The 26120-nt window shown below is 35.4% G+C and overlaps 1 protein-coding gene across 1 annotated transcript in view; it reads left to right on the top strand.

Moving 5' to 3' along the window:
- Nucleotides 1-3748: 3748 nt before the first annotated feature.
- LOC111059398 (manganese-transporting ATPase 13A1) overlaps nucleotides 3749-26120 on the top strand; it is a gene marked incomplete at its 5' end in the record, with an annotated part of 34658 nt that continues 12286 nt past the window's right edge. The window contains 12 exon segments of the mRNA XM_039425024.1: nucleotides 3749-3977; nucleotides 6202-6355; nucleotides 7961-8113; nucleotides 9008-9190; nucleotides 10695-10832; nucleotides 12096-12216; nucleotides 14427-14584; nucleotides 19615-19790; nucleotides 20824-21060; nucleotides 23104-23358; nucleotides 24406-24595; nucleotides 25549-25682. Of these exon segments, the coding sequence (XP_039280958.1) occupies nucleotides 3749-3977; nucleotides 6202-6355; nucleotides 7961-8113; nucleotides 9008-9190; nucleotides 10695-10832; nucleotides 12096-12216; nucleotides 14427-14584; nucleotides 19615-19790; nucleotides 20824-21060; nucleotides 23104-23358; nucleotides 24406-24595; nucleotides 25549-25682 (2128 nt within the window).

Raw genomic sequence — 26120 nt, 5'->3', positions numbered from 1 at the left:
ATATCAACTTCTCAACTACACAAAAAGAGAAATTGGACGTTTTAACACTTGCTGATTGTCGGCCGACACTCTGAATAAATTGTCATCCGATTGGCCGATTCTTCAGCTGTTGGTTGAAGGATTAGCTAATTGGAGGACAGTAGTGCTGAATGTCGGCCGACAATCGGTAATTGTCCTACTATTTAAAGTACGGAGATCATATTCTCAGAAAACACCAGATCGTTCCTACTCCCATCTCTCCACGCCCAACCCCATTAGGCAGTGCGAAAGCACGGCCCCTCTTACCTAAAAGAGGGAATCACTCCAGTAAGGTACTCAAGGCCCTGTTTCAACCCCCGACTCGAACGAGGGTGGTTGACGGACACCACACCAAGCCACCCCTCCCCTGCTGTGGCCCTGGGAACACTGGGATCACTGGGAATTCTGGTAGAAGAAGGTGTGGGCAAAAATCTACTCAGAATCTGTAGTTAAATTCACCACAACCTGCATTCCTGCAATAACATCAATGCTTTCCATTAAACGAATGCTGACAGTTTTAAGTGAACCTCACTAAAATTTTAATAGTGATATCTAGCTTTGTTCAGCTTTGCACTAGCTGGTTGAAAGGTTTTTTTCTATTCATCCCAGTACGTTTAATATGATATTTATTGTTGATGATAATTGTTTATGATCAATACCATCTCAAATTTTCCATTTGATGTGTCAAACTGGCCAGGAGATCCTAAGATAAGTCTGGCCGCCAGCAGTTCTATAGTTAGGTCCACGTTATAATGGCAGTGGATAAAGATAGAAGAATAGCGATGCCGTTTTTCTTCATTAATTAATTATATTTCTAAACTGTCAAAAACATAATTGGCATCGTTGTGGGCCTAGAAAATGATAGTACCACCGGATTTGTCGAATGATAGACAAGGATAGCAAAACCAAAGTTGATCAAATACTGTCATTATAACATGGACCTCACTAAAGCTCATTTATTGTGAACCAAGGATGCACGTGCAACAATGTCACGGACGCGAGCTAGATTGCACCATAAAACGCAGCAATCAACAAAAAAAAAAAATCAAATGCTCACATATTGCTGATCACCGCCAACCAAAAACCTTTACCAACACTCCCGCCCATGGGTTAAAAGGATGTGTCCCAGACATCCTAATGACAGATGTTCTTGCCTGTCCGCTATGGCAGGCTTGTATTCGATTTAGTTCCCCAAATGCCGGTCTCCATCTTGCATTTGGGTATCCAGGCGCACCACGCAGCCTATTTTTTAGTTGTGAAATCTTGGCGTGAATTGTATTTAAAACATTATATTTATGAAGACTTGATAATGGTGTAGACAACCAAAATCGATTTCTCAAAATTGTTGTAATCAATTAGTGGTAGTGACAATTTGATTGATGCTAATCATATAGTTTTGTGTTTGTTAGTTTTGACATATGGATACCAGGGTTCATGGACCTGTTACTTGAAAATGTACCTGTAATAATCCCCAGTGTTGCAAGGAAGGCACTATACCAGAGACATTTCAATCATTTAGCACCAAAATTATATAATCTACTTCCTGCAAACTTTAAACAGATTAATCATCCTAGAAAGTTCAAAACAATAGTACACAATTGGTTGATGAGCAAAGGAAGACAGAACATAGAAAACATTTCAAACAACAACTAACCACCTAATGACTCACCGAACACTAATTAATAATACGCACAAAAAACTAACAAAACCTACTCTAGAACATGGTACGCCATAGTGGAGGTCAATTTCCACACAGAAAAAACTAAACAAGTAGAGGACAAATTATAAGAATTTTTTTGTAACTAACTATTGTATGTAATATTGTAATTTATCTAATATTTTGTGTAATTGATGTTGTAGTTTTAGTTTTTTGGGATATAAACATTTATTTATTATTATTTATTTAATAATGGTGTTGCAATCGAATCTAGTTTTCCAAAAATGTTGTAAAGTTCCTTATTTTTAAAATTGATTTTATCACATAATTATAAATTAACCTAATTAAAATGGCTTTGGCAATGTATTTCAACAATTTAAAATTGAACAACAAATTTGAATGGATTGGTAAATTAATCTCAATGATGAAATAAAAACAGACATAAATCATAAAATTCTACAGTTTTATCTGGTACAGGACCATGGTTTAAACTGAAGAATTTGACAATATATGTGTGTTTTTATTTCATTATGGAACGGTTCCACAACATTGACAGTGACTGATGCCCGTTTGCAGAGTAATCACATAAAGTTAAAAGCAGACAGTTAACTCATTTATGAAGCCATAACTCCACTTTTCGTTGCATAGACGTCAAAGTAAACTATAGCTCACATACAACTAAAAACACCCAATAAGACACATGTTTCTGTTGCATAGTCGTCAGAAGGGGCTTATTTATGTCTTCAATCGCTAAAATCGGTCAGTTAAGCTATGGTTACGATGTCGTGCTGTTAAAATTCCCGCCAAATGCATTTTAGAGCTCATGATAACTTGTTTTGAAAGTTGTTTACGAAAAACTATCTTTATATAAGTAAATAATATGAGTAAATTATCTTTACCGAGTATAGTTTACTAATAAGTAGGCTATAATAAGCATTTACTAACAAGTAAATATTTATTAGTATTTATTTTCCAACGAGTATTTTGGCTACCCACAACTCATATTATTGTAGCCCGATTACTTGTAGGTGCTCAACCAATATAATAGAATTGTTATATAATTCCAATTAAATTATAATAATAATTATGTCCTACATGATTATTGAAAACCAATGATTATAATAATTATCAACAACTCATGTTGGATGAAATTTTTGTCGAATTTTAGAATAATTTATTGTCAAAGCGGTAAGTTAGAATTTTCCGTGTTTCTTCGCTTGAAATAGTTATTTGTGCAACTAGTGCGCAAAGTGACAGTTTACTGCACCGAACGGCTCGGGCGGAATGGTTTCTTGAGTGCAGCAGAGGAGCTTTGCGCACGTATTTCACATTAAGTTTTTCCTACAGTTACCATTGAATATGAAAAGTGGGTAATTATGGATGGGTAAAATTGCCTGAAATGCATCAAATGTTTTTCTGTGTAATTTCATTATTGATAAAAACCTTAATCCTAAAATCCTAAAGTCCTCGTTGTCCTTGGTTATAATATATAATGAATAATAATTAGCGCGTTGTGCTTGGTTGCACCTCTGCTCACTATAGCAGCCACAGCAGTCACTGTTACCAACTTCATTTTGATTTTGCTGCACTGTTGCTCCATATAACCTACTAAGTATTTTGCGTTGCCATGTTGCAAATCTGGAGTGCAGAAAAATTTTTCCCGCACTAGAGCGGAAAAGTGATTCTTTGCGTTCTGTAATCAGTGCAGCAATGGCCACTTTTCAACGTAACTGTAGGAAAAGTTGTTTATAACCTCCAAATCGCTAAATATGTTGATAAATCTCGCCATAGGTCTGTTCACAGTGATATCTATTTAAACTTTACCCGATGCCAAGACATTAGTTGGATAGAAGCGTGCACGGATACGGAAAAAGTGAATAGAGCTGCAGTGTGACTTATGTGTGATGCTAATTCGTGATATAGCTAAATGAGCTTCGGCAAACGACTGTGCAATGACAACCATTCATGTCAATGATTTTAATCTGTCTCACATAGCTATGTTTGATTTTATGTAACGACTCTGCAACCGGGCATCAGTCGAATCTCAATGATATTTCGTTATTGTTTTTGTAGTTTGGACATGGTGGTGCCCGAGTTCATGGAGCTGTTCAAAGAGCGCGCGACGGCGCCGTTCTTCGTGTTCCAGCTGTTCTGCGTCGGCCTGTGGTGTCTGGACAAATACTGGTACTACTCGCTCTTCACACTCGTCATGCTCGTGCTGTTCGAGTGCACACTTGTGCAGCAGCAGTTGCGCAACATGGCTGAGATACGCAAGATGGGCAACAAGCCGCACAACCTACAGGTCAGTCAAGGTCATTAGATCAGCTGATCGTCAACGTCAACTTCAATGGAAAGTTGAATCAAGACCAACTATAAAACAAACCAAAACTCTACTCAACAAAGTGACAAATCCTGTAAATAGATTATTCCTATCATTAAACTAGGTTCATCATCATGTGACTGCATACAGGACTTTCTATATATACCGGACCTGCGCCTACAAAAAAATGGCCGCCGTAGGTGATGGCCGTTATTGATATTTTAAACGGGAACTAGACGAACTGAGATTTCGACAAACTGAGACGCTCTCTAACAGCTGATTAGTGATTTTTTCTTAGTAGGAATTCCTATAAAACCACCCCATATGGTGGCAATTTTTTTCTAGGCTCAGGTCCGGTATTAAATGAGGTCCTGCTGCATACTAGCGTTTGTAAACCGGGAAAAATAATTTTTTTAAACTGTTTTTATAAACAGTATTATGAAAAATACTACAATATGCTATAATAATACATTATTATAACATAATGAAAATACAAACTATATCTTGAAAAATGATAAGTTTTTGCTAAATTCCAGGATTTAAATCAAACCGTAAAAGTCACACTAAATATACAACTGTCAATTTCCAAACGATGCGGTTTTCAAGAAATGTTTTTTTTTTAAATTTATTTCATTGTAAAATTCATTAAAGCGTGATTCAGCGGGAATATTAGCCTACGCATTTTAAGACAGACTGCATGATAAAAGAAGGGAGGAAGAAAATTGCAAGTAAGTTATCTAGTATCAATAAAAGTAAAGCCCGGTCCAGACGCTCAAGTTTATCATCAGTCGTTTGCTCAAGCAAAAGACGGATGAAAAATTGCGTCCACACACATCCGTTTATGTCGTCCGTTTTCCTATTTTTGATATTGTTTGATATGGTTTATTGAGTCTGAATTGTATACGGTAAATGAGTAATAATTATATCGTATTTTTTCGCCGATTCAACTGGATAATGCTATATTTAACAACATAATGACAAAAATATTACTTTTAATCGCTAAATGACTTTGTTTACATGTCATATCTCGAGACACAGTGATTGTAATTGGATTGGATTTTTGTAGATAGTATTCTTATCAACAATATAGTACATTTTGATATATCATGATATTAAATCATAATATTAACATCAAATTCTGAGAGTATCATGAGAATCAAGAAAGAAAAAAGGGTTAAATGGCGTTATATACAATCGATAAAAAAAAACTTGCTTATTTTCAAGTACTCGCGAGGCATTTTATTAATTTGAGGGCGCTGAATCCGAATCTGAAATCACAATTTCTCTATCTCCATTTTTACGTGATTTAGGTTTTGGTGGATAGGCAAAAGACGGACGGTTTGATGGAAAAAGATTCCCGGCCGATACATTTTAAGTTTGACGCCTTAAGCTTGAAGACCCATCCGTTTTACCGTCCAGACGCAACGACTTACATGCTCCGACTTTTGCTTGAGCAAAAAGACTGAAGCTAAACTTTAGCGTCTGGACCGGGCTTAAAGCAAATGATAGATAGATGGGCTGCCTTTATTTTAACCTGGAAGGGCGTAGTTAGGGTTTGGGTTTGATGATAGAGCTGTAAATCAAAAAGTAATGAATCAGAAAAGTTTCTGATGAACTGGAATTAGCATTACATATCAAATAAAGGATTTTAACCTGATTAATTTGAATTGACTACAGTTGAACTAACATATTACAAGATAATAGATATACATTAATTATTCACTTTTAAAACAATAGTAATCTACGTAAATATCAGCGGCCATTTTTTTAGGGTTATGGTCTGTTCTCCAGTTGGTCATGGTTGAACACACGTCAGCTAATTCTTCTATGATAACGTCATGGCGTCCCCTTTTCAGCTGATTGTTGTATGATAACGCATGGTGTCCCCTTTCCAATGTGTGCCCAAGGAAAAATTGCTAATATTGATTTGTGTCAGGAGTATTGCAACCAACAATGGCTCACTCATTCGAAATTATATAAATAGTGAAATAAGAGAAGTATGAATGTGTGATATGACGTTCAAAATAGCTGTGATAAAAGAAAATGAGCATTGCTCTCAATTAGAGTTGAATAGTAGTGATGTCAGGTCTTAATAAAATAAAAATCGCCATCATGATAGCCAACCTCTGCCATAGAGAAGATGCATGAAGAAGAAGAAGTAGTGATGTTCCAATAAACCGCTCTAATATGTGGCTTTGTGTTGCAGGTGTACCGCAACCGGCGGTGGCGACCGATCCTGAGCGACCAGCTGGTGCCGGGCGACATAGTGTCCATCACCCGGTCGCAGAATGACAACCTGGTGCCCTGCGACATGCTCCTGCTGCGAGGACCCTGCATCGTCGACGAGAGCATGCTCACTGGTTAGTTGTCAACACTACATTCAGAATATTACAGAAGTTTATTGACTCAGTTCAAATATCACCAGAATAAAAATAAAATGATGAAAATCGCAAATCAAAATTGACAACCACTTCCATTACTATATAAACTGAACCTGGTTTCGTGGCTCCACTAGCCACATCTTCAGCTGTTTTGTTTTGTTTCAGATGAGGCTGGTGAAGCCACGAAATAGGTTCTGTTTATATAGTATTATATAATAATGCAAGTGGTTGACAATTTCAATTTGTGTTTTTCATTATAAAAAGTACCACAACATCACATACAACACAACTGTAATGTTAAAATGAAAATAGTTGAAATAGATTAGGTTAGGTAGTGTATGTTAAAAGTTATTGCAAAACGTAAACAATTTACAGTACAGAAAAATACAAATTACAGACTTTAATGATACATTTACTGACTCTTCTCTCGAAAATCTATGCAAAATAGCATTTTTCTCTTGGCAAAAAGAGAAAGTTCTGTAGGGGTTAATGGTTTTCACCTTCAGTCCTGACTCCTGATTATTCAAATTTATTACACAGTACTTTCAGATTCATATTAATGATGAACGCTAGGGGATCAATGTTGTTGGGTTATAGTTTTCAATATATGTTGTAATTATCTTGCTGTTTTTATGTTTGTTTGATTTGACAAGATCCATGTATTTTCAAAAATATGTATTCATCGAACATAAATCAATCGATACAGACTCATTCAATATGGCAACTATAAGCTATCATCTATAATAAATTAAGGAAATAATTAGCTTACACGTACAGAATAGGAAATTCACGAATGACGTATCATCGCGTCGGTCTGATCTACTGAACTGATTAACTTGAAATTTTGAATATAGATTCTCAATTTACCGAGTCTGATAGTTTTGGGGCTATTAAAAACTCTTCAAGATTTCAGTTGGTCAATTTTGCAATTTGTTATTCAGATCCTTGCGGAGCACGGGTTACCTGCTAGTACTTAATAACTATAAAAATTTTATTCTCTTAGAGATTGATTCACATGGTATATGACTATCTATTACACGGAATATGACTATCTATTACACGGAATATGACTCTCACACTATAATACTGATATGACTGGAATGTTAATATAACAATAATAAAATGAATTATAGTCAAAGAAAATTAGTCATTCGTAAATTCTCAAAGAATTTAACAGTGATTTAATACAGCAGATCATTCACTGCAATAATTATCAATTTTATAATGGGTTTCCAAGTGTAGGCCTAACACTACATTTTTATTTTCTATTTAATCATTTTAAATTTTAGTACAAATATTACTGGACAGGAAATTGTCATGAAACTAGTATAGTAAAGAATGAAAGTGTTGTTATTATATATTTCTCTACTGCCATTATAACGTGAAAATCACTATAGTCATGGAAGGCTAAATCTACATAGATGTAGTAAACACATAATAGAGAGTCTATTAACATAACATGATTATAGATGAATATGACGATCGAATCGCTTGCTGTTGTTTGCAACATAGATGTAGTAAACACATAGAGAGGCCTTGATTATAGATGAATATAATAACCAAATCGATTGGTGTTGTTTTCAGGTGAATCAGTGCCACAGATGAAAGAGCCACTAGAGGGCATGGACTACGATCGCATCCTTGACATGGAAGTGGATGGCAAGCTGCACATTCTCTATGGAGGCACCAAAGTGGTGCAACACACGGCACCCGGAAAGTCGTCCGCCGGGCTCAGAGGTTAGTCACATGTCACTATTCAAAATAATAATATATTCGTATAGAGTTTTGTTGTTGGGGAGTCCCTTAAGAATATATAATTGTATATCGTATAAAATCAGTATATTTTAGTCAAGTAGGGCTATATATTAAGTGGGAATACCTCAATTTATCCAAGATAATGCAAACATATTAAGGCCCGATTTCTAGAACGCTTATTCAATCTAATGGATCATTAAATCATTTAATGGGTCATAAGTTTCCTAGAAACCGGACCTAAATCTGGTTAAAGATCTGTCTTAGAAGAAATATTCCATAAAATATGACCTAATATACTTTCCAAGATTTTTGATGAAATATTAATAGTCTGATCCGGGCCAAATAAGAACTGTTTCAAATTTGAACGGGTGGCGATTGATTGCAGTTAGTTCCAAATATATACGTCTATACTATATGAGACTACGTTGACTGGGGGATATTAACGGTTAACGTTATATAATTAACGTTAACGAATATTGACGTTAATAGTTTGGGCCGTAGCCTTTGGTGTCTTTCTGAAAGTTGTTTGGACTGTTATATTAATTAGAATAGAAACAGTTTAGTCTAGTTGAGTTCAGTTTATTCTTTACCTCAGTTGATTAAATGGAGATTTGTTAGTTTGGGCTGTAGCCTTTGCAGTCTTTCAGAAAGTTATAAATGATAATGATTAATTCTTCACCTCAGTTGATTAACTGGAGATTTGTTAGTTTGGGCTGTAGCCTTTGCAGTCTTTCAGAAAGTTATAAATGATAATGATTAATTCTTCACCACAGTTGATTGACGGGGGATTTGTCAGTTTCGGATGTTTGGGCTGTCTTTCATAAAGTTGTAAATGATTGAATAATAATATTGATTTGGTCATTTGTTGCGCAACAGCACAGGACAATGGATGCGTGGCGTACGTGATGCGCACTGGCTTCAACACGGCTCAGGGCAAACTGCTGCGCACCATTCTGTTCGGCGTGGAGCGAGTCACCGCCAACAACCTCGAGACGTTCGGCTTCATCATGTTCCTCCTGATCTTTGCAGTTGCCGCCAGCGCTTATGTCTGGATCAAAGGTAACTCACTAATTCAATTGAATAGAAGCTAGCAATTGCTGGTTCTCAAGCAAATGCTAGGATTCTAGTCAGCTGTATAATCTTATTTGTGTGGCTAGAACCAATGAGTAGTTGCTATAGTGAGGTCCATGTTATAATGGCAGTGGAGAAAGATCGGAAAACAACGTTGCCGATCCTCTGTCTTGTCAGTGCCTTCTATGGAGGGTAACTGATACCGGTTTATTGATGTAATACTAATTGTTCATTCTCGTATAGAATAATCAATTATAATTATTTTATAAAGCAATAAATTATATTTTTCAATGTTTTCATAATGATTTTTTATAATCATGATAAAATATTTTGTTAATTATTATATTTCTACATTGTTAAAAAGCAATATGGCAACAGAGCAAAGCGAGAAAGAGATAGCGCTATCCGCTTTGTTGAATGATAGACAAGGATAGCTATACAATTGCTAATCAAACACTGCCATTATAACATGGAGCTCTCTATAGTCACTAGATTCTAGGTTTTATTCAATCGACCCAATGAATCATCATTCGTGTCAAAATAAACATTGTAAAATAAAATTGAGAAACGGTCTAGTAATCATGTAATTGAACTTTCAAGTAGCCTAGTCCTATTGTCTATTTAAAGAACAGTTTAAAAGAATAGTAATGGGTAGTACAGTTTCCAACAATAGTTTACGTCAAAAAACTGTGTAGAATAGACAGAATATGCTAACAATACAAGCAGAACATTACAATTTGACATAAATATAGGCCAGTCAATCCTATAAGATACAATTTAGTTCAAATCAAGGTACACTATTGATAATAATGTATAGAATAGACAGAATATGTTAACAACACATGCAGAACATCACAATTCGACTTATAGGTCAGTCAATTTTATAAGGTACTATTCAGATGAGAAAAATCACGATAATAAATTCAGTCAAAATCAAGACATTATTGATGATACGAGTACTTCAAATGTGTAGAGATTTGCGTTATAATGTTAGTGGAAATGGTAGAACGGCATATTTTCCAATTTTCTTCTCCCATCGCCTTCTATAGTAGATAAATAAATGTGAGTAAATTCAAGTTATTTCGGTGTATCTGATATTATATTAATTGTAGATTCGTGTTAATAATGACCACGTTGATCATTGCTGGTTTCAAGTAATTCTCAAACAAATGCTAGGATTCGAGTCAGCTGTATAATCGTATTTGCTAGAACCAAAGTACCTAGAATACATTGGCTAGGTCAATGTTGATGATTGGTTCCAACTCAAAAATGATTCGACTCAACTCGTTTTACTTGTCACCATCAAATCAAAAATCGACGTTGTAAGTTGTCTGGAATTCTGACTCTTCCTCAAATTAATTCTGTATTTTGCATGAATGGAGACAATATAGTCAGACAACATGATAGGAGACAACAAGTCTGTAACTGTTGGTTATTAATTTTCTTCTCGCATGTATGCATAAGATTTAATGTATTCTGTGTGTTTTTTCAGGAACTGAAGACCCTAACCGCAGCAGGTATAAGCTGTTTTTGGAGTGTACACTAATCTTAACATCCGTCATCCCGCCTGAACTTCCTATAGAGCTTTCTCTTGCTGTCAATACATCGCTCATATCACTATCAAAACTAAGTAAGTTATCTATTTCCAAAATTTAACTACTCTTAGGCCCGGTTGCACAAAAGCTGGTAAAATTTTAACAGTGATTAATTACACGAGAACCAATCAGAGAAGGCCTTTTTGATAATATGACTTCTGTGATTGGTTCTCGTGGAATTAATCACGATAAAAATTTAACCGGCTTTTGTGCAACCGGCACTTTATCCTGTGTATTTCTGCTTGTTACATTCTATTTTGTACTGTATTTATTTTGTTTTATTTCAAAGTTACCGACAAAATTGTTACCTTCCAGGCTTTTGGGGCACACTTTCGGTTAGGGAGCACAAGGTTTAGAAGGTCAACTTTTGTAATTGAAGTTGTAAAAGTCCTTGGAATCATTGTACGAAAACAAAATTTCCTCAACTGAAATGTTAAGCTACTTTTACACTATGTAGCTGGAGATCTATATAGCTCTGCTATAAAGCTATATAAAATTTGAGCTTCATTTAGCTCTGCTAGATGTAGCACTGCTATAATTAAATTTGATGCCATTACTTGTAACGACATATAGTTTGGAATAAACCAGTGTTCGATTAGGATTCTCATCTTTTTCAACTCCTAATCTCTCTACGTTTATAGCAACCGAAATTTCGTTCCACGCGTCATGTTTCTTGTTTCGATTTTTGAAGTCAGCACTTTTAGCGTCTCATAGCACAGGGTACTCTGAATAGTTCAATCAACTTAATAATATTGTCTCTATTCAAGTCAAATTAACTTAGAATATCCTCCATCATTGCACAATAATTGATAAATCACAAAGAAATGCTCGCAATGCACAGTAAACCCAGCAGGTACTAACAGCTGCGTTAGCCTTCAGGGACGGAGCAGCAACATCTAGCTCTGCTATAAACAAAAATTCACATGTAGCAGAGCTATATATAGCTCAGATTCTCTTTGATGTTCACCGAAAATTTTGGATAGCTCATTTTCTGCTATATAGCTAAGAAAATAGGCTTAAAATTGTTATATAGCTGGGCTATATAGCAGATATCCAGTATCACTTTTTGAACTTGTAGCAGAGCTATATAGCTGTGCTAATTGTAGCTCTGCTACAAAGTGTAAACCTAGTTTTAGACTACTTTCCGAAAACATAATTTTTTGAACATAATGGCTGGACTGTATGAAAAACGTAGCAATATTCTATGTATTTCAATAATATCTGTTCCTCAGTATTCTTGGTGAATTAGCAATATTTTCTGGATTATGAGCGATAATATCTTATATTTCTTGTTACAGGTGTGTACTGTACGGAGCCATTCCGTATCCCTTTTGCCGGCAAAGTAGAGATTTGCTGCTTCGATAAGACTGGAACACTAACTAGCGATAACTTGGTGGTGGAAGGTGTAGCTGGAGTGGGGTAAGCTTTTAAAAAATTTTTCATAAACTACTCCATTTTCTGAATAGAATAAGTTGACACTCAGCCAAAACTAGAAAATTGAGCTCAAGATAAAATATTGCAACTGGGCCATAGAGTCCAAATTATGTTCTTCCGACTAGGTATTTTTTGGAAAATAATTTAAATTTTTTAAATTGGTTTTTACAATCCAATGAATGGAAAAATGAATAATGTGGTATCCATAAAATAAAGTGCACTTCGTACAATAAAAAAGTCATTCTATTCTAATAATAATAATTTTTTGCTTTTCCTTCGTCCTGGTACCCCCAGAAGAAGGGAGTTTATTACAGAAAATATAACAAACAAAAATGAAAAATACACTTATAAAAAGAATCTTACAAACAAAAAATAAAGAATAATAAACAAAGCAAGAATGACAAATGATAAGAAAAGATTCCTTTTCAGTGGAAAATTTCAAAAACTATATACCAGACAAAATATCTCCGAAACCTTCTATAGAAGGTTTGACTGGAGGAGTCAAGTTTTACATTATATTGTTATAAGAAAAATACATAGAAATAGTACATTGATAATCAATCAGTGATCTCGAAATAATTATTTTTAATTCAAATCATATCAAAAGAAGAATAGTTGTAAATATTAAGTAGAAAATAATGATCAAAGCTTATGCATTCAGTTTAATGTTATAAACAATGATTATCGATTAATGAATAAATAAATTTATCAATTACTTTAAGAAAAATAATAAATGCATGAGTAATCAGTGTATTGTTATCAAAATTTTGTGTTACATGTTGTTTGAAATCTGTTGTCCAAATTTATGTGTTAAATTATCTCACCGAGCTTAATAACTAATGTGATAACTAAACTGTGATTAAGGCAGCAGCATTTGCTTCAATATTTTTCAAATATGTATTTTGGTTATGATCACATTGGATGCACGTTTGCGCAAGTGCTCTCGAACCATGTGCATCCATGTGATCATACCCTAATACAAATGTGAACTCAATGTTAATCTGAGTCTGAAACTTGTTTTGTACTCAAATAAGTACTCAATGTTTGACTAAGTTTGAAACTTGTCTTATACTCAAATGTGTACTCTATGTTGTACCATCTGAAAGTCGTTGTTGAACTATCCACAGTATTAACGTGATACTGAATACTGTATATACAACGTGATACAGTTCAGTGTCAGTATCAAGTCGTTTTTGAACCATCCTCAGTTCAGTATTAACCTGATACTGAATACTGTATATACAACGAGATACAGTTCAGTGTCAGTATCAAGTCGTTTTTGAACCATCCTCAGTTCATTATTAACGTGATACTGAATACTGTATATACAACGAGGTACAGTTCAGTGTCAGTATCAAGTCGTTTTTGAACCATCCTCAGTTCAGTATTAACCTGATACTGAATACTGTATATACAACGAGATACAGTTCAGTATCAGTATCAAGTCGTTTTTGAACCATCCTCAGTTCAGTATTAACGTGATACTGAATACTGTATATACAACGAGGTACAGTTCAGTGTCAGTATCAAGTCGTTTTTGAACCATCCTCAGTTCAGTATTAACCTGATACTGAATACTGTATATACAACGAGATACAGTTCAGTGTCAGTATCAAGTCGTTTTTGAACCATCCTCAGTTCATTATTAACGTGATACTGAATACTGTATATACAACGAGGTACAGTTCAGTGTCAGTATCAAGTCGTTTTTGAACCATCCTCAGTTCAGTATTAACCTGATACTGAATACTGTATATACAACGAGATACAGTTCAGTATCAGTATCAAGTCGTTTTTGAACCATCCTCAGTTCAGTATTAACGTGATACTGAATACTGTATATACAACGAGGTACAGTTCAGTGTCAGTATCAAGTCGTTTTTGAACCATCCTCAGTTCAGTATTAACCTGATACTGAATACTGTATATACAACGAGATACAGTTCAGTGTCAGTATCAAGTCGTTTTTGAACCATCCTCAGTTCAGTATTAACGTGATACTGAATACTGTATATACAACGTGATAGTATCAGTATCAACGTGATATTATTCAGTGTCAGTATCAACATGACAGAATTGTTCGGAACCCTGGCCTAGCATAGAAGAGTTGCCTGCCGGCATAGTAGCAACTGTTATGTCATGTCGTTAGCAATTGAGTGCATTTTAACATGTTGTGTTGGCGTTGTGTGTTGCAGAGATAAACCTGAGCAGGTGTTGGCGATGAGCAACGTGCCACTGGAAAGTGTTCAGGTGCTGGCCACGTGTCACTCACTGGTGCAGTTGGATGATGGCATAGTCGGCGATCCACTCGAGAAGGCCACTCTACAAGCTGTCGACTGGAACCTCACCAAGGGTCTGTCACCATTTAATTAATAATTATTTTCTTAGTCTATATTATGTAAATTCATCTATAATTTTGCTGTATCGTATATAAGTGGTAACTTGCTTCAGATATTGTAGCCGGGGTCTTCCACGAGCCTTTTGTCCAATTATGTGTTACCTTGTGTTATGTATTATGTGTTATGTGTTATGTATTACTTTAATGTGTATTCTAATACTGATACCTTATCACGGTATTCTTAACGTGAATTCGTTGTCTAATTACATGGCCGAGCCATGTCGTCTGTCTTTTAAACTACGTAGAAAAGATCGCTTTTCCTCAACCCTTTCAATCCTATATGAAATAAATCTTCACAATTTGGTAACCATGCGATATTTAATTCGTAATTATACTCATGATAGCCAGTATATATTGTAATCTACATAAATAAAGTACTGAATCAATCAATCAATCAATCAATCAAACCATTAGTACAATGGGAAAGCATTGATATTGTTTATTATTAATATAATTTCAGAGACCTTGAAATTGATCAGGTGTCTCATCATTTATCATTCACCTTTGGATGAATGAGAAGTATTGATATTATATATTAAGGGTGTCCCAAAATTGAAGTGCCAAACTTCGAGAATAGGTTCTTTGGGTCAAAACAAAGAGAAAATGTAGAATACATTTTTTCCCTAAAACTCTTCGTTTACGAGATATTTGCCATTTTGTAATTTTTACAAAATAATTTTTATCTTCAAAGTTTTTCAACCGATCGCTATAAAAATCGGTAGGTATGTTCAAATAAGAGAGATGAACCACGGACAAAATATTCAACTGTGTCCAATTCGAAAATTTAAAATGGCGGCCATTTTAAACTTTCAATCTAAAATTGCGGGAGAACAACGAGAGAAATTTACCAAAACCAATTTTTTTAGAAAATTTTATTTACAATCAGTCAATACCAAAAAATGAGAATCGGACAAAGCATAACAGAGATACAATGAAATATGTGTTACGAGGCAGCAAAACATCAATTCGTTGTAAATAGCAAGGAAGCTTAACAGTCTGTATTATTTTTTCTACAGTTCATCTCTCTTATTTGAACATACCTATCGATTTTTATAGCGATCGGTTGGAGAACTTTGAAGATAATAATACAAAATGTCGAATATCTCGTAAACGAAGCGTTTTAGGAAAAAAATATTCTACATTTTCTTTTTATTTTGACCCTTAAATACTATTTCCGAAGTTTGGCAATTTAATTTTGAGACACTCTGTATAATTTCAGAGGTCTTGAAATTGATCAGGTGTCATTCATAATTTTTATCATTCACCATTGGTTGAATGAGAAGGATTGATATTATCTATTATAATTTCAGAGGCCCTGAAATTGATCAGGTGCGACCTGAAAACTCTGACACCATACCTGAACCAGCCAGATTACTCGATATTTTTATTAAATAAAAAGACTTGAAAAAATGTCAAGAACACAATCTGGTAGAATCGATATTTTTATTTATTACAAGTGATGACGTATGAAGTGAATCTGACCTAACCCTAATCATCCTAAACCTATTAAAAAATGGTCAAAACCACAGATTTTATTAATAATAAAAAGACCGGTTTCGGTTGTTACATCATTATCAATCTCTGGTAAACTCGATATTTTAATTTATTACAAGTGATGACGTATGAAGTGAATCTCACCCTATCTCCTACAAAGCTGGATTCCCACATATCAGTGACAGTGAACGTGACCGGCACAGTGAAAATATAATTTTCATGAGTTCTTATTGGACTATTCCCACTCAGCCCGGTTGAGTGAGTATGAATAGACCCATTAGAACTTATTAGAATAATATTCTCACTATACCTGACATGTTCACTGATACTGATTGATCACTTATTATTGATATGTGGGAATCCAGCTTGAGGCCCCAGGCTGGGAGAAGAATTCAGAATCAGGCTGGGACACCATTAAGACACCAGGAGTGAGAAGAACGCTACTTAATTCTTTCACTCTTAAAGTACAAGCGAGTGGCGGGACATTAGTTCCTATTACGCTCATTACAGTAGAAAGGCTCATTACACCAGCCGAGACAATAGATTTTGTCCGGCTAGTGTATCGCTCGTGACACCCAAATGTGGTGGGTAATAGGCTACCGAGCGGTATTATATATTACCCACAGAGAGTGGGTAATCCATTCAGGACGGCTCGGGAAGCAGTATTGGATACGAGAGATGGAAACATTGGTTCAGCAAACGAGGCAAAGGTACTTGGAGTAGTGCTGGACTCTGAACTCTCCTGGCGACCTCATTTAGACCAGCTAAAAAGCAAACTAAACTCGGCAGTATTTGCTCTTAGAACCGTGAAGAAATTGCTGGATGCAGGAACGCTTAGAAGTGTTTATTTTGCTGTGTTCCATTCTCTTCTTTCATACGGTGTTATATTTTGGGGCAATTCAACTCATGCCATACATATATTTAGGATTCAAAAGTGGGCAGTTAGAGTGATGGTGGGTGAATCTATTAGAGCAAGTTGTAGAGATTATTTCAAAGAGTTGAAGATTCTCCCACTACCAGGTGTATATATTTTGGAGGCTCTTTGTTTTATTGATAAGAATAAAGATAGGTTCAATACAGGAAAGTTGTTCCACTCATACAATACTAGATATAGACAAAACCTCAGAGACGACATTCATCGAACTGGTATGTATGAGATGGGGGTAAAGAGGGCAGGAATTCGGCTTTATAATTCATTGCAAACACGCATAAAGGCTCTTACAGGTGAAAAGTTCAGAATTAAGGTGAGGGAGAAGTTGTTGCAGGTTTGTCCTTATTCCAGTGAGGAATAGCATTATGGAATGCAAAGATTGACGACTTAGATTATAATTGACAAATCCTTATACCCCTTTCATAGGTGGTCAGTGGGATGAAAAAAGAAATGAAAATATTCATATTGTCCATGTTTCAAATGTCCTAAAAACACTTGATGAAATAAGTTTTGGTTATTTGTGTATATCATTTAAATTATGAAAACATTTAGGATAATAATATATCTCCATTCCAAAACAAAAACATAACCTCCCTAATCTTCCCTTACTTTTAACAAACCACTCTCTGTCTCAGACAGCTCCGTATCGCGCATGCGTTAGCAACGGGGTTTTCCCGTTCCATTCAGTCAGATCTTTGAATGTAACGTTCTTTGTGATGATGGTTACCGAGCGCTGTAACTGGAGCCAATCGTCATTCTATTTGATGAAGATATTATTATCCAATGATGATTTATCATCAAATTCAATATAATAATCAAAATATTATCATTATATTTAATAAAAGGAAGAGTACTTTTGAAAAATATAATTAATAAAATATAACAGTTGTTATTCAACTCATGTTAAAAAAACACTATAACTAAGTCAGCATATTGTCATTTCAAAACAAAAACCGAACCCTCAACATCTCCTTTTACATTTAAAACATCAATAAACATAATTATTTGAAAAACCTCTAATCCCTTCCAGCATATTGCAATTTCAAAGCAAAATCCTAACCTATCTTTCCACCTTTGAAATATCAAAAAGCATAATTCTACCTGGACCCTAGCCCTTTCTAGCATATTGCAATTTTAAAGCAAAAACCTAACCTAACCTTATGGAACATTATTAAATATAATCCAAAAAAACCTAAGCACTAACCCCTAACCCCTTCACATTTAATAATTTAGATTTCAAAGCAAAATCCTAACCCCCTAAAAAACATAACTCTAACTGCACCCTAGCCCCTTCTAACATATTGCAATTTCAAAGCAAAAACCTAACCTATCCTAATAACACATTATTAAATATAACCTAAATAAAACCTAACCTCAAACCCTTTCACATTTAATACTTTAGATTTATTCGTCATCTTTAGAGCAAAACATAAACATGTGGTTCATTTCATGAACATGTTCACAAACATGTGGTTCAAAGCAAAATCATAACCCCCTAACCTATCCTTTTACCTTTGAAACATCAAAAAAACATAACTCTACTTAGACCCTAGCCCCTTCTAGCATATTGCAATTTTAAAGCAAAAACCTAACCTATCCTAATAAAACATTATTAAATATAACCTAAATAAAGCTAACTCTTTCACATTTGTTGAACGATAGACAAGGATAGCAACACCATTGCAAATCGTACACTACCATTATAACGTGGACCTCACTATAGATACTCAAAGAATACTTTTGAATAACTATGTTATAACTGTGACTGTTGCTGGCCGTTACTCTGTTTCTGAGACAAAGAGAAGCTGCTTACTTTTAGAACTTTTTAGGTTATGTTCATCTAATTTTTCAATCAGTCAAATTGAAATCTAGCCGATCTGAGGTCCTCCCAAACTGGTATCTAAACTATATCGAAACTGGTATTCTAATCTAATAAGATTTATGCCCTACGACTCGCTTGACACCAAGAACAGTTTAGTGAGTGAGAGCGTCGTTCTCACTCCTGGTGTCCCAATATAATGTAATGAACCTAAAGATACAACCAAACAACACTGTTAGAAAATACAGTATTTATTCTTTATTGATTCATACACAATAAGTACATCATCAAAATGATAGGGAGAGAAAAAAATAAGGTAACATTGTGCTATTCCTCTCCTAAGGTTACTAAGGTTACGCATTCGCAGTAAAAAGCAATTGTTTGTTCGGAGGTTAGAAATATGGTATCGACTCTAGATTTGTACAGTTGCTACTGAATGTGGTCCACAAACTCATAGCTATTGCAAAACTAATGACAGCCACTGAGTCCGTTTGGTCAGTTCACATGCGGGTTGCGCCGAAACCAGATTAACCCTCCTTTATGTGCAGGAATTTGCTGGTTTATTTGGACGAGAACATATTAGGCGTCAACCTAATCAGCCGATCGGAGAGCTTCCTGCCCTGCCGACTCTGAAAACGCCTGAAAAATGCCTAATAATTATGGTCTCGCCCTTATTGCTGCTTCTCGATTAAATAGAATAATACCCTTTTTTTTATTCAATAGTTTGTGTTGTGTTTGCAGGTGACGCAGTGATTCCGAAGAAAGGCAAGGCGCCCGGCATGAAGATCTTTCAGCGCTTCCACTTCTCGTCGGCTCTGAAGCGCATGTCGGTGGTGGCCGGCTACACGCTGCCCGGGTCCACTGACACATCCTACGTGGTCACTGTCAAGGGGGCGCCCGAGACACTCAAACATATGGTCAGTTATTCACATGTATACGTTTTGTGATGAAAAGACGTATTTAATTGATGAATAAAATATATTTGAGATCGACTTGATCGTTATTAATAAGAATCAACAGTTAATAATATCAGATCAGATTTACCGGGAACTCGCTCAAAATGCAGCTGATAGTCTGTCAGTTGACCGTTTCCGCTTCTGATGAGATCAAACGTCGAACGATTCTTGGAATTGGAAGGGCGTTATCCTGTTATACGCTTATAAAGGACGAAGGAGTGAGTCAATTTCGTTGTAGTTCAAGAGTATGTGTAGAAAGTCTAAAGTCGATTGGTGAAAGCAATCGACTAACCACAAACGGACAACTCGAGCCTCTAGTCAAAAGTAAGAACTCGCTACGCTGGGTCAATAATCTGCAGGATTCTTCTTACTAAGAAATGAAAACACAAGAGTCATCTCTTTTAAGGTCGTTTGTTGTTTAATAAACTCCCATTAAAACTACGGAACCTACCAGGAAAAGGATTTTAAAAGAGTGATTGGTAGGTGGCCGAAGAACCAACCTTTCTACAGCCTAAATGAATATCTGGAAGCAAATACAAATGAAATCCATGAATAATCAATTTTATAAAGCGAAATACCCAAACACGTTTCAGCTAACTGATATTAACTGTTCTACATATTCAATTGATATAACTGTATTAACTCAATTTGTCTATTATGTAATTGTTATTGTATGTTGTATATTTGTGTCTTTAAAGAATAAATGTATATTTTTTGATAATACCCATTGCAAATGATTTTTTTAAAATTTATTTATTCATATGCAATTACAATCCAGGTAAAAACAACAGGCATTTGTCCAAATAAATTTATTCTTATTCCATATTCTTTTTAAATCTTCATCTAGCCTAACCACCATCTTCAATCTTTTCTTACTTCCATCATCTATGTTCTCTACAAATTGATAATACAATCTATACCTTTATGACAATCATTGCATGTTATATGCCAATATAGACGTATATTTTGATTGTTGATTGATTGATTGTTGCAGTTCGCCTCAGTGCCGTCGACCTACGACTCTGTTTACCTGTCGATGTCGCGTCGCGGCGCGCGTGTGCTGGCGCTGGGCTTCCGCGAGCTAGGCCGACTGACGCATCAGCAGGCAAGGGAGCTGACACGTGACGTCATCGAGGCTGACCTTCGATTCGCCGGCTTCGTAGTCATCAGCTGTCCGCTCAAGGCCGACTCCAAGGCCGTCATCAAGGAGATTTTGCATGCCTCGCATCTGGTCAGTACACCATTGAGCTCAATAATAGCACAGAATACTTGCAGATTGAAATTTATTCTTTCAAAAAATACATTGATTACAATAGACACAACTGAAAATAATGGTAAAATATTGGGCCATATGAATAAAGTTGAGCATTTGCTTATACTTCTAAAATATGGAGCTTATGCTTCATTTTCTATGAATAAACGTGAGCAAACCTTATCAAAAAAATAGTTTGAGTATTTGCTCAACTTTTGAAGCAAATGCTTAAAAAAAGGTGAGTCTAGTCTGGAGCAGCTTTTCACCTTTTGTTCATAGTAAAATGGCTCAACTAATTCGTGTGAGTAAGAGGAAACTCTGCCAGATACGATCACAACCAGTAGTTGAGGACTATAAAACTCTTTTTTGATTCAACCATGACATATCACCATTATTCCTACAAAAGAATAAATACAAAATTCACCCATTTGATAGCCATCACAGAATAGGAAATAGGCATTTAAGAGGATGAGAGTGTAGACGAATAAGAAGGCTACTGAGATTATAAGATTATGCTGAAAATTATTATAGAGATGACATTTTTTCACGCAGTTATTTCAAAACTCAACTAACCTAAAACTCAATTCATGGATAGAGAAGAGAGCATAAGACGCAAACACAAGCGGTGTCTATACTTGCATATTTAGCGCTTACGTGATCTATAAAAACAAAGTAAGGCCACAAAGGCGAATTAGCTGATGGAAAATCTTTGACATACGTGAGCTTTTGCTCCAGAGTTCAGGAGCATAAGGTGAGAATTTAAGGTAAAGCTTATTCATATAAAAATGAGCAAATGCTTATGCTTCTACTTAATGCTCATGAGCAAAACCTTACGGTCCTTGCACATACTCATGAGCATATGCTTTGGTTTTATTCATATGGCCCAATGTGTTTTAGAAGATTGGTAACTAGTATCATGTTGGCATTTCGCCATTTTGAATGATAGTAGATTTAGTAGCTTCTTCGGGCATAGGTTATCAGCTGTTTAGCCTTGTCACAGCGGCACATCGTTCAAAATGGCGACTTGTGTAAAGGTCAGTCAAATTGGTGCAGAGTGAAGATTCATTTCTGTAAGTGTTCTAAGATAAGACGGTGGCACTGGTTAGAGCTCCTATACCAGACCTCGGTTCCGTCTAATTTTGTTCGATTAGCTTTGAGTTGAGAATGACAACGTCTCAAATAATATTGTTAAACTATAAAAAGCTTGTTAACCTGTTAACTTGTTAACCTGAGTTGGAAGCAGTGTAAAGTCCAAGATAGGTTGATATCATGGAAGAAAGAATCTGAGGAAGAGAAATGGCAGACTCAGACGTTTGGACAAGTGAAACGAAAAGTAAACGATAGGCCAGAGTTTCTAGAATAGGCAAGAGATCTCCATGGATACCAGTCAACAAGGTCCGGATCGACTCAATTTCTATTGATCAAATTGTAGCAAGCAAGTGCAAAATATCATGATTAACGGAAGCTACTGACTGCGACCAAACAAAGTCTAAGTTCAACACCAAGCCCTGCCCTAGATTCTTTTTTTTAAGCTTCTAAGATTCTAAGTTTCGCTGCAACTACTATTCAACAAAGCAGTTTTATTATTTAATTATTCCATGTTTGAAATGCATTGAGTTGCACATTCCATGCATCATTGAATTAATGCAACTTAGCAAGCCTGCTGCCTGCTGATCAAAAGTTAAGAAATTTTAATTGATTTCCTCATTTAATTTTCTCATTTTAATTGAAAAGCTCAATCGACCTTTTCAAAAAGAATGATTTATTTTCCATCACAATTTTAAATAGTTGACAATTTGGAGCGAAGTGCTCTTCTTCAACTTATCGTGATAATAAATAGAATAACTAGAAAAAATACTTCTACGTAGTAATAACAATAGAATACTCGGTTAGCACTATTTGAGGTGTTTCCAGATGTATTTTTAGATAATATGAACCACCTTGTTCATTAGTTCATAACAAAATTTACTACCTTGAAGAAAGGCTTTTAATTTGAATGTAAATTTTGATGAAATGTTTTAGGTGGTGATAATAACAGGCGACAACCCGTTGACAGCTTGCCATGTGGCGAAAGAGTTGCGCTTCACGCAGAAGCGAGACGGAGTGCTGGTGCTGACCAGGAGAGAGAGTGAGAAGGAGAAGGAAGACGATAAGGAGGAGGAAGAGGAGGAGTGGTTCTGGGAGTCGATCGACCAGTCGCTGCAGATTGAGCTTATACCAGAAGAGGGCGGCTACAAGGCGTTGATTGCCGACTACGATTTGTGTATTACTGGCGAGGTGAGTTGCTGAGTGATTTCGGTGGAATTTGCTTTAGTGAATGAGAATCACTTGAAATTGTCAGCATTCAATATAAATTATACTAACCCTCCCCTTGAACTGTAAGGAACTGAAAACGCTAAATTTCTACTCTTTTAATTGAACGTTTCTTTAAGAAAACTTTATCATTACTGACTAAACATAAACAAGATAACAAACTTTTTCTGTAAAGGGTTGCCAGGCAATGAACGTTAATTATATGGTAGCCATGAAGGGGATTCCCTTCACACTACCAATGCTAACTGTTCAAAGTAAATCTCATTTTAAGTAATTTTATTGATAGATGATTAACAACTTTAATAATTGTTACTCTGTAACTATAGTGATAGGTTTGATAATACTTAATTCGCCAAAAATACAAAATACAATTAATATATCCATTCATTATACATCTGAAATGAAATAATTTGACACAGTCAGTGAAGAGAACTTGAGTGCTAGCTGTGAATTTCCAAGCCACTTAAGTGTTAGTTTAGTTTGGTTGCTAATAAACTCCATTGACAATAGTTGCCAATCAACTTTGCCAGCTTCTATTGACATAAATGAGAAAAATTTGAAATTGTAGCGGCGTGAAGGTGAAATTGCGTACTGTGCTACTGCGTATGCACTCTGTTTCTCTCGCTATCTGTTTTCCAATAGAAGTTTACGGACAAACCAAACCCCACCTTTAGCAAATGTGCTAAACCAAATCATTTTTTAATAAATGTTGTTATTTTCAATGTGGTAAAGGAGACTGGAGACCACAATAAAAGTGGTTTGGAATGAACACTGAACACGATCAGGGAGGCAAACAATTGAGTTCGTTATGATATGTGATGTCTACATTGCTTTTTAGGCGAGTTGTGATTTTGCCTATAGTGACTTACACTTCCTCATTTTTAAAATATTCTTTGCAGTTACTTTTAGTCCCTAGGGCGTAGAGTGCCTAGCTCTACTCCTTAGGGAAAAAGCAGCGCTTTGGTGTACTTTTACAGAGAGTCAAGTATATTTTTATTGGTTTGTTGACAGGGCCTAACCTACTTGTACGAGAAGGAGCACCAGTTTCTGATGCGTATCCTGGCTCACGTGAGCGTGTTCGCGCGTGTGGCGCCGAAGCAGAAGGAGCTGGTGATCACGTGTCTCAAGGCGCTCGGCTTCACCACGCTCATGTGTGGCGACGGCACCAACGATGTTGGCGCACTCAAACACGCGCATGTCGGTCGGTAACAACCAAAACTAGTTGCTACTTATCTATAACACCTTTGAGATAAACCTCAATGTATAATCAAAGATAATCCATGATTTTACAATCTTACAGCCATGACTTCACAACTATTCATCCTAATCAACTTCGAATAAATAATAAACTAAATACAAACATAACCACAAATTGAAATTTCAACGACGAATTCATTACCTCAGTTTTTATCATAGACTAAGACAAGTATTGGAATAGGAGATCTTCAACTAGATGTGATAACTATAGATGATACAGTACTACTTTTAGTCGCTAACTAGTAACAGAGATAGTTATCATCAGTTGAAGCATTCTGTATGCTTCGACTTTATTATATTAAGAGTGCGTGCTAGCAGTCGGTCATATTGAATTGATGTTCCATAAGATCAATGTAATCTTTTGCAACGTATATCACCGTTATTTATGGACAGAAATTCAAGTTCTATACATCATTGGAAAGGGAATAAAATTCTTCAAACCCTGTACTTGTTACTTTTTTAATTTTAAAACTACTTTCATAATTACTGCAAAAATAAACGTTTTAAAGTTTACATGTTTTAGGGTTTTTGGAAGGAATTTTTTGAAGCTCATGCCTTGTTAAATTAAATACTTTATTGAATAAGATTTTTTTCAAGAAGATCCATTGTAAACTGTTATCGTGATATGTTCTAAAAGGAAAGCACTGGTTTTAAATTGGTTTAGTGGGACATTAATTCAATACGACTGCATTATAATCAAGTTTACTACTACCATGCACTCTTGATAATTTATTCATATTATTATTCTATTATATTTATTATTTTTCGTTATTCCGTCATTCATTTGTAGGTTTGTATCAGTATTTAAGAATATATTAAATTTGTTTTTCTGGATTATTCATTTAGTTTCTTCAAAAGTGTGTATTTTTTGTTTACCCACTTTCTTGGTTTTGGCAGGTGTTGCAATTTTGTCGAATGCACCGGAACGACTGCCCGAGAAAAAGAAAGTAGATAAGGAAAAGGTGATAGAGAGAGAGAAACGATCACTGAATTCTCACGGTCCCGGACACAGGAATGCTGACCAAAGAATGGTAAATATTTTCTTCAATGGATTGATTTTTATTTCGACAATAGATTACATAGTACTCGTATCACCACATCATCAACTACTTACTGTTTCTCTGTAATGCCTGTGGTTATTTTCTGTAAGTTGTGTAATTCTGAATAATTGAATAAATAATGCTTTACTATTGAATTTTGTTTTCGTAATTGAAAAAGTGTGCTTCAGGATCCCTAACTTTCGTGCTCCACTCTATTTCATTCTAATCTATTGAAGGTAGAGTAATGAGAATGGTTTTTCAGTCCTTTTTCCTGACACTTATCATATTAAAAAAATCAATGAACACTTGAAAAGTTTCAGTGTGAACTGATTTCACTGTGGGAGCTGAATTATCTCACTCTAAAAACTTGGATTCTCACATATCAGTATCAGTGAACGTGACCGGCTCAGTGAAAATATCATTTCCATT

This window comes from Nilaparvata lugens, chromosome 3, assembly GCF_014356525.2.
Source record: "Nilaparvata lugens isolate BPH chromosome 3, ASM1435652v1, whole genome shotgun sequence".
Lineage (NCBI taxonomy): Eukaryota > Metazoa > Arthropoda > Insecta > Hemiptera > Delphacidae > Nilaparvata > Nilaparvata lugens.
This window is presented reverse-complemented; position numbering and strand designations above follow the sequence as displayed.